At 44.7% G+C, this 9,551-nt stretch overlaps 1 protein-coding gene across 1 annotated transcript; it reads right to left on the bottom strand.

Moving 5' to 3' along the window:
- Positions 1–7,312: 7,312 nt before the first annotated feature.
- LOC101582630 (histone H1.2) lies at positions 7,313–8,734 on the bottom strand. The gene has a single exon (XM_004640125.3). It carries the CDS (start codon positions 8,693–8,695, stop codon positions 8,054–8,056), a length of 642 nt encoding a protein of 213 aa, XP_004640182.1. The 5' UTR covers positions 8,696–8,734; the 3' UTR covers positions 7,313–8,053.
- Between the last annotated feature and the right edge of the window lie 817 nt (positions 8,735–9,551).

The following is a 9,551-nucleotide window of genomic DNA, read 5'->3' as shown; positions in this document are numbered from 1 at the left end:
AGAGAGAGAGAGAGAGAGAGAGAGAGAGAGAGAGAGAGAGAGAGAGAAAGTCACCTTTAATCAATTTGAACATAACATTTTTAGTGCTGAGGTCAGTTTGGAAGGTTTTGTACTCATTCCGTACTGAATATCATCATCCTTTCTAGAGTTGGAAGAAAATGAAAACAGATTCCTAGAGGCAGGGGAAGAGCTAAGGATTGTTTTTCAAGAGTCAAGTGCTATGTAAAGTGACTGGCCTCTGCATTTCAAGGCAAGCTCTCTGCATCTCAATTTACAGAGGAACTTCAGCATAAGAGATTCTAGTAAATTGATCCCATTGTCACCACTAGCCAAGCATTCTCATCAAGCCCACAACCTTTGAATTTTCTGCTAAATAAGTTTACCCACAAGTGGATTATCAAATATAATTTCTTCCTCAAAAATAATTCTATTTCAGAAACAGGGCTGCCGCAGGGTAGATGGGAAGTGGCTGTGAGTATCCTGGCCTGGCTACATTGTCACCAGAGTCAGCTGCTCTGAGAGCTGGTAGGAGGTAAAGTGGGCAGTACTGGAGAAATAATTTATTTAGTTCACTTATGAGTAAGCCAGCTAGCCGGGGGGGGGGGGAAGCCTGAGGTAGAATTAGTTGGCCATCTGTATTGATAAGAATTAAAGAAAGAATAGACAAGGAAGTAGAACTTTGGACGAGAACGGACTTCCTCAGGCAACATGGAATGCAGCCTCTTCCCTACTGAAGGAAGCTGTAATCACTCCTTACTAAACTCCTGAGATTTTAAAATCCAATGAACACAAATAAATCCAATGAGAACTTTAAAATCCAGTGAACATAAATAAACATTATGTACTACACATATGTACAAAAAGATAAAAAATGAAAGTAAGGAGATAGGTGAGGTAGGGATGGGATGAAAAAAGATGTGTTACATGTGCCAACTTCCGAAGAAATGTAAACATCATGTACTGCAAACATGTGCTTTTTTCTTTCTTTTTTTCTTTTTTTTTCTCTCTTTTTTTTTTCTTTCTTTCTTTCTTTCTTTCTTTCTTCTTTCTTTCTTTCTTTCTTGAGATGGAGGTTTTACTATGGAGTAAAAGATGACCTCCAACTCACTTTGCAGCTCAAGCTGCCCTAAAACTTCCAGCAATAATCCTGCCTCAACCCCCCAAGTGCTGGGATTGCAGGTGTGTGCCACCACCCAGACCTAAACATGTACCATTAATAAAATATTTAAAGCTTTTTCGGTGAATTTCCTCAGGCAACATAGAATGCAACCCCCTCCCTTCCAAAGGGAGCTGTGGTCACTCTACTAAATTCCTGAGTTGTGAAGAATTTGTGTATTTATTTATTTATTTATTTAATGTATTTGGTACAGGGTCTCACTATGAAGCTCGTACTCATAGTGATCCTCGTGTTTTGAGCCTCCCCAGCGCTGGGATTACAGGCTTGTACCACCATGCCCAGACTCTGTTGCCCACTGAGCACACCTGGGGGTGGGGCCAGCAGTCCCTGGGATTGAATCCCTGTCCCGGCACTTGCCTAAGCAGGTGCCTATTCGGCTGAGCTATCTCACCGGCCAGAGAAGAATTTAACATGCCAAATAATCAGGATTTTTTTCCCCAAAATCCTAGTTTCCATTAAAGCCTATATGTTGAAGAACTGGGTTAGAAAGAATCAGTTCCAATTGATTATTTTAAAGCCAGACAGTGGCCTGGGATAGGTGGCTACTAAACAATTGTGTTCTACTTATCTAAATTTAGTGTTCCTTCAAGGGGCTTTGCAGCTACCAACTTGAGACCTCTCCTGGAAATCCAGGAGCTATACTTCTTATTATTTCCAATAAAAGCTCTCCTAGTTTCCTCTTTTTGGCTCATGACTTTATTCCTGGACGTTGTGAGATCTAAGTTCAGTGTATATGGTATCAGTATCACTTTAGGGGACATCAGGTCTCAGGAATACTCTTTAGGACCCGAACAAAGCTATTGTTTTCTTGAAAACATCTAGGGTCTGCCTCAGAGCAACTACAGTCTGACTCCCAAAAACGTATGCTCACTTCAGAAAAAATTTATATAAATATTTTAATCCTAAATTTATTGAGACATCATGAAGTCAATACAAGTTACTTGTGGCCTCTACAGTTTCAAATGGTGGCCATTCGCTTTGGACATTGATAGCACAACAAACTTCTTCTCCCTTGGTAACCTGGATCGTTGAGACTGCTACATATGCATTTTACAAATTCTTCTCTAAGGGCAACTGTGTAGTGGTTTTTCAGCCATATACAACATCCTTTAGGGTTCGCCATACGAGGATAACACCAAAAAATCTTACTATTTTGCTTTTCCTGAAGAGAGAGTGTGTGTGTGCGTGTGTGTGTGTGTGTGTGTGTGTGTGTGCTCATGGGCTCTGTATTTGTGCTGTTACCATTAGTTTAAGAGCTGTAGGGGCTGGCCAGATAGCTCAGTGGATTAAAGCACCTGATTTAGGCAGATGCAGGGACGGAGGTTGGATCACTGATGTGCCCTGCCAACCATGCCCTGCCCCCTGGGGCGAGCTGAGACCACCATTGAGACTGGGAGTGGTTGCTTGTGCCTATAATCCCAGCATTTGGGAGGCTGAAAACAGGAGGATCACTGCAAGTCTGATCTACGTAGTGAGACCCTGTAGATCCTGTACTAACTACATAAATAAAATAAAGTAAAATAAATAAAAGAATTCAAAACAAAAGAAGAGCTGTGCTGTTCAATGTAGCAGCCACTTGTCATATGTGGATATTAAGCACATGACATATGGCCTATCCAAGTTGAGTTGTACTTTTTTTTTTTTTTTTTTTTTGAGACAAGGTTTCTCTATGTGGTACAAGTTGACCTTGAATTTTCTTGTGTAGCCAAATGTGGCCTTGACCTCAGGGTGATCATCTTGCCGTAGCCTCTGGGTGCTGGGATTACAGATGTGCCAGATTTTGAAGATTCAGCACACACACAAAAATTAATTCAATATTTAAATTACTTATTGAAATAATATTAACATATTAAAATAATGTTAGGTCTTTCTTCTTTTTTATTTTAATATAGCACTAGAAGGTATTAAATATGTGATTCTTAATTTTCTGAGGCTCCTGTGAGTGTGGTATTTGCAGAGCAGAAGCTGTTACATAATTGATGTTGTCCAAGTGAAATTAACATTGAAATTAAATTTTTAAAGTTGAGTCTTTTATCCAGCTTTCTCACTCTGAGAGTGACACAGGCCACCACCACTTCCATGGTATCATGGAAGTAGAAACACAACCACGCTCAACATTTCCTGGAATCCACTTGGCTTCTAACTGGTTCCCTGTGACAAAGCCTCAGTTCTTTAGTCCTAAAACTGGGAGTATAACAGCACCTACCTCCAAGTGCAGCAGTAAGAACCTGTTGAAAACAAATGTAATCAGCCACAGCACTTGACATGCTGTATATAAATAGTAAGAAACTGCTAGTTCTTAGCTGGGCTTGGTAGTGCACAACTGAAATCCCAGTACTCAGGAGGCTGAAGTAAGAGGATCACTCAGTGGAAGTCAAAGGGCATCCTGAGCTGCTTAGTCCAAGTTCAGCATGAACTACACAGTGAGACCCTTTCTCAAAACAAAATAAAAAAGAAAGAAAGGAACTGCTAGTTTTTAGGACTGTTGTTACCACTTAATCGCTGTTCCCTCCTGAAAAAATGCGATCTGTCTGTAGCCAGCATGTTCACCTGCAGCATGAATTTCAAGCACAGATACCATCTACGTCGCCCTCGGGTTCACACAGCCCATAGCTGAAATTTTACCTAGGGTATGAACAGAACATCTAATTTTTCAGTCATTAGATCACTTGTATGAAAATGTGAATAATGTATTACCTGTGTTACACTAATTTCTGTGTTACACTTCAATCTACCTGGTCAATTTCTTGAATTTTCATGGTTAAATCAACAGTCTAGTTTATGGAAAAGTCATTGGCAATTTTGGCTAAACAGCAGTGCTTGGGGAATAATATGAATATATTATTGCTATTTTCAACATTTTGTACACTGCAACAAAAAGTTGAAATGTTAATAATACTAATTATAAGTATTATAGAGATTTTGAAGGGAATCAAAAATGTGACCAGTGAACATGCCATAGTGACATAAAGATTATTTGGAGCTGAAAGCAATTTAACATCGCCAGATACAGGAGGACTTCTCCATTTTCCCCTTACCTACCTAAAAGCAAAGCATAAATTACACTTTACACAGGTGGCATAAGTTTCCCTAATGAGATGCTCTCTACTGCAAAAGCAAAACTCTTCCCAGTTCAGATAGGGAGGTGGTACTAAGACAGGTCTTCATAAGCAATCCTTACTAAATAAGTCCCACTTTGTATTAGTTTTGTCCATACCCTTGCCTCAAACATCATTTCTTGAAGCCCAGGGACCCTTCCCATGGTTAGAATGTGATTATATCTAGAGGACCATCATCAAATTTCCTGTTGGTGCAATTTGACTCAACCTGAACTAAGAGAGGTGACCCCATGGCAAGAGTTCAGATCGCCCAAAGACCCAAAACTGAGATGACAAAAAGCCAGGCAATATGCCTTCATACATCTTTCACCTATACCAGGTTCTATTGTCCTGTTCTGTTCTATTCTCTCTGCCCAACATGTGTCTTTGTTTGTGTGGTATAAGAAAAGTCATCCTCAGCCCCAGATATCAGATCAATTAAAATTTCTAAAATTCAGTTTTCAGTTTCTGAATGTAAACTTATTGATTGGCTCATAACTTCTGGATTGTGTTATGCAGCTTAGGCTGGCCTTGTGCTCACTTTTGTAGCTGCCAAGCTGGTCTCAAACTTGCAGAGATCTTCTGGTCTCAACTTCCCAAGTGCTGGGATTACAGGCATGCACCACCATGCTTGGTTTCGGACCAGCACAGCACGTGATATGGGGGATCACACTCTGGACCTTGTGCTTACCAGGCAGGCCCTTAGGTCTCCCCAGCACCTGGATCAATCTATTGTTTGAGTCCGATATCTTATCTTCAATATTTTAGTACACAGAAGATGGTACATATTAGAGAACACTTATTTGAAACCAAGAAGAGACCACAGAAGGCCAGGATGAAGCCACTGGGCATTCTAGAGTTGCACTTTTCAGCCTCTCTGAGCCACAAGGGGCTTAGCACCGGCAAAAGACTTTCATGAACAGGGCTGTATTACATAAAAACACACGTGAGACTATAAAGACAGTATGAAAACAAAAGGAATGCAGAAGAGCTCATAAATACTTCTATATTCATGTTGGATGATAATATCTTAGGCAACTGAAGTGAAATAAAAGCATACAATTAAAATGGATTTACCTATATTTTCCTTGTTTATATTGTTTTTACAAAACTTTAAATTGCATATGTGGCTTGCTTCTATGCTCACCTTTCTGATAATGGACAGACTTGCTCTACAACTGCTAATCCATTTGCAAAGACATCTTCAGTAACTGGATAGTGTTAATGCGTGCTTTATGCAACAGTCCTCAAGGAATGTAAAAGTGAGAGTTGGCCATTTCCAACAGCAGCAAAGTAGGCACAAAGGCAGCAAGGAACAGGAAAATCCCAAGTAGGGTGTCAGTGTCTATAATCTCAGCACTCTGGAAGGCTAAGCGAGGAGAAACACAAGTTTGATGGAGTTCAGCTTGGGAAATGTGGGCCTGTCTCAAAAACAGAGAGAGAGAGAGAGAGAGAGAGAGAGAGAGAGAGAGAGAGAGAGAGAGAGAGGAAAAGAGAAGAGAAGAAAAGGGACAACCCAGAGAAACAGAGAGGCTAGGGAGTAGATAGCAAGTGCAACCGTCGTGGATTCAATTTCCAGTACAAAAAAAAAGAAAGAGAGAAATAGACTTGTCAGACTTCAATAAGAAAACTTCATCTCCGTTGAGAAGATAGCTTGGGCTTTGAGCGCCTGTCCGGCAAGTGCAAGGAGCTGAGTTAGATAACCAGTACCGCCTGACATGCCGACCACCAAAACCAGTGTGGCAGCGCCCACTTGTGATCCCAGAGCTGGAGAGGCTGAGACAGGAGGATCACTACAAGTCTGAGCTGCATAGCAAGACTCTGTACCAAATAAATAAATAAATAAATAAATAAATAAATATTTAAAAAAAAGAAAACATCTCTACAAAATATATAGGTTTAACACAATCCCAATAAAATAATCAGTGGATTTTTTCAGTAAGTGACGAAGGAAAGTTGGAGGATATCTAGAAGGAAGATTGGAGGACATCTTCAAGTAAATATAAAAAATCAAAGTAAACCAGGATCTGAAAAAGGACAGTAAGAAGAGGAATTTCATTCCTATCAGCTACTGGTCATATTATAACAGCAGTTACTACGACTATTATATGTCAGGTATTCTGAGCATTGCAGGTAGAGTTCTGAACAGTATTTAGAACAGCTATACCATACCTTACAAATGGCCAAAAAAACCAAAGGAATGTAACAAATCCAAGATTTAGTCTAGAGGAAATTTAGACTAAGATAATGGTGAAGTCAAAACTGGGAAGGAAATACAGAATGAACATTTATAAAAGGCTGTAGAGGATCTAAATAGTGCTGTGTACGTATTCATTGACACTAACACAAAGAAACAAATACTTGTAAAAATAGCAACACAGGCCGGCCAAATAGCTCAGCGGATTAAAGCACCTGCAAGCAGGCGCAGGAGCCTGAGGTTCGATCCTGGATCTTCCGTGCCGGCCCCGTCCCCGGGGTGCGCTAGAGATGGCAACTGAGACTGGGCGTGGCGGGGCGCGCCTATAATATCAGTTCTTGGGAGGCTGTAAACAGGTGGATCACTACGAGTCCTATATAGTAGTGGAACCCTGAACACCCTGTAGACCCTTCCCTAAAATAAAAAAATAAACACAAAGCAGGGCACGGTAGTACGAACTTGTAATCCCAGCACTCTTGGAGGCTGTGGCAGGATTCCAAAACAGTACTACAGTTCTCAGCTTTTGGCGACTAAATGAGATCCTGTTTACATGCAGGGCGGGCCGGGGTGGGAGAGGGACGGGGAGGTACGGGAAGGGGTTGTTACCTCAAAATTTGTGTAAGAAACAATAGAATTTCCTCCCCTCCTTTTCCTATTGCTAAATTCCAAAGGGAAATTCACTCACACCAGATTACCCTGTGGAAATTTGGGCCTTAGCCTCCAGAAACTACAGTGTCTGTCATCTTTTTTTCACCAAAATCTACCCGACACAAAAAAAATACCAGGAGCCAGAACTAGATCCAGGAGAAATTCCGCGGTTAGGAAAAATGCAAACACTGCTAATGAAAACTAAAGCCTTTTATTGGAAACAGGCATGTCTGCGCAATTCGTTACTTTGTTGTGCTTTACATAGAAATACTTTTAAGATACACAAATTAACACTTAAAAACCTCTAAGTTTCAGAGAAGATTAAGCAGAAACCTACGTTCGCAGACCTCAAAGCTCGTCACTTCTAGGGACACGGCTCAGGAAGTTACAAAGTCACCCTGGACGATCGCCCCCCCCCCCCAGGGAAGGCGGAACTCCTGCCACCGTAAAGCATTTCAGTTCGTCTCTTTCCCGTGCTTGCAGGATTAGCTGCCGATACCCACCCTCTTCGCAGCGTCCAGGGAGCAGTGGGTTTGCACCTCCTAGCAGGGCTGCTGCAAAGAGCCCGGGCGGATTACTCTAGCGGCCGCCCGCCCAGTGACACTGGAGAAGCCGCGGCCAGACGCACGCGCCAACCCAAGCGCAGAGCGGGAACTTTCGAATCCCCTGTAGTCCAAGCCGTACGGAGCACCAGATCTAGACCGGTTTTTGCAGGCAACAGCCGAAGACTGGAAAGCGCAGTCCACCACCCGCGATGGAAGTGCCTGACCCGGCAGCGAGGCAGGGCGCCAACAAGGGGAGGAAAAGTCACAGGATCGGCGCGCAGCGCACGGACACGCCCAGGCTGCACCAGGAGTAAACAAGTGTCAGCTCTTCCTCCAGAGATCAGTGGTGGCTCTGAAAAGAGCCTTTGGGGTTGGAGAAGGAGTCAATCTACTTCTTCTTAGGCGCCGCCTTTTTGGGCTTGGCAACCTTGGGCTTGGCGGCCTTGGGCTTCACAGCCTTGGACGCACTCTTGACCTTCTTGGGTTTGGCAACCTTAGCCTTCTTGGGACTCTTGGCCACTTTCTTGGCGCCAGCAGCCGCGGCGGGCTTCTTGGCCTTCTTGGGGGTCTTCTTGGCGCTCTTCTTGGGCGCGGCGGCCCCCGCAGCCTTCTTAGGCTTCTTGGCTGCTCCCGCGGGCTTCTTAGGCTTGGCCGCGCCCGCCTTCTTGGCCTTGGGCTTGGCCTCCCCGGAAGCCGCCTTCTTGTTGAGCTTGAACGAGCCGGAGGCGCCGGTGCCCTTGGTCTGCACCAGGGTGCCCTTGCTCACCAGGCTCTTCAGCCCCAGCTTGATGCGGCTGTTGTTCTTCTCCACGTCATAGCCAGCGGCCGCCAGCGCCTTCTTGAGGGCGGCCAGCGACACCCCGCTGCGCTCTTTGGAGGCGGCCACAGCCTTGGTGATGAGCTCGGACACCGGCGGGCCAGTGGCCTTGCGGCGCGCCCCCGCAGGCTTCTTAGCAGCCTTCTTCTTGACAGGGGTCTTCTCCGCCGGGGGCGCGGCGGCAGGGGCAGCGGCAGGAGCGGTCTCGGACATCCTGAGGTTCGAGGACGCGGTGGCTGGGTGGCGCCGCCGAAGCTGTATATATAGAGCGCAGGCGCGCGCTGATTGGTGCGTCCGCCGCCTCCCGGCTGGCAGCCTCCGAGCCGCCGCGGTGCGCCCGAGTTGTGTTTGTTCCACCTCACAAAAGGGAGAAAATATTAAAATGCCCTGCACCAAATCACCCGGGTTTGATCAGGGAAGGATGCCAGAAGCCTTGAGCTCCGTTCTACCCATTTCTTTTACCCACAACCACACGGACAACCCGGCTAGGCGTCCCCAAATCCCCCAACTCCAAAGGAAGCCCAGGGCCGTGAGAGACCACTTTCTGTTTTTCTTCTAAATTACCTGGTCGCTCCTTTGCCTCTCAAAGTTCTTTTTCCCAGGGATGGTTAAGCACATCCTTCCCTTATTTTAGGGACAAAAACGAAAAGATTTCCACCCGAATTTTCACGATAATTCTGTTTCTTCGCAAGGGAAGTAACACAGGTCCTGGGTGACTTCTTCACACCGAGCCACAGTAACTGTGGAGTGGGACAAGGAGTTCCAGGGCCAGTCCAGAGCACTAAGCGTGTGAAGAGAGGGGTCCGTAAACCTTGAGGTGGGGGGTCCTGGGGGTGAGGATTAGGGACTTCGAACTTGGATTTAAAAGCTTTGAAACTATCAAATCCTTCCTTTCAGAGGAGCGGGTGGGGCACCCTTTTCAGGTCTCCAAAGGCAAGAAATTGGTCTGAGTTTACAAAGCTCTCAGGACCCCCTTGGAGTTGTGCTGGCAGGGGGTCCGCCCTGGAGAATAGAGATAATGAAAGAGGAAAGAGGCCTCTTAAATCGGCCAAGTAGACTTACACTGCCC

This window comes from Octodon degus, unplaced genomic scaffold (assembly GCF_000260255.1).
Source record: "Octodon degus isolate 3935 unplaced genomic scaffold, OctDeg1.0 scaffold00119, whole genome shotgun sequence".
Taxonomy (NCBI): domain Eukaryota; kingdom Metazoa; phylum Chordata; class Mammalia; order Rodentia; family Octodontidae; genus Octodon; species Octodon degus.
Note: the sequence above shows the minus strand (reverse complement) of the source record. Positions and strands in the feature narration are given on the sequence as shown.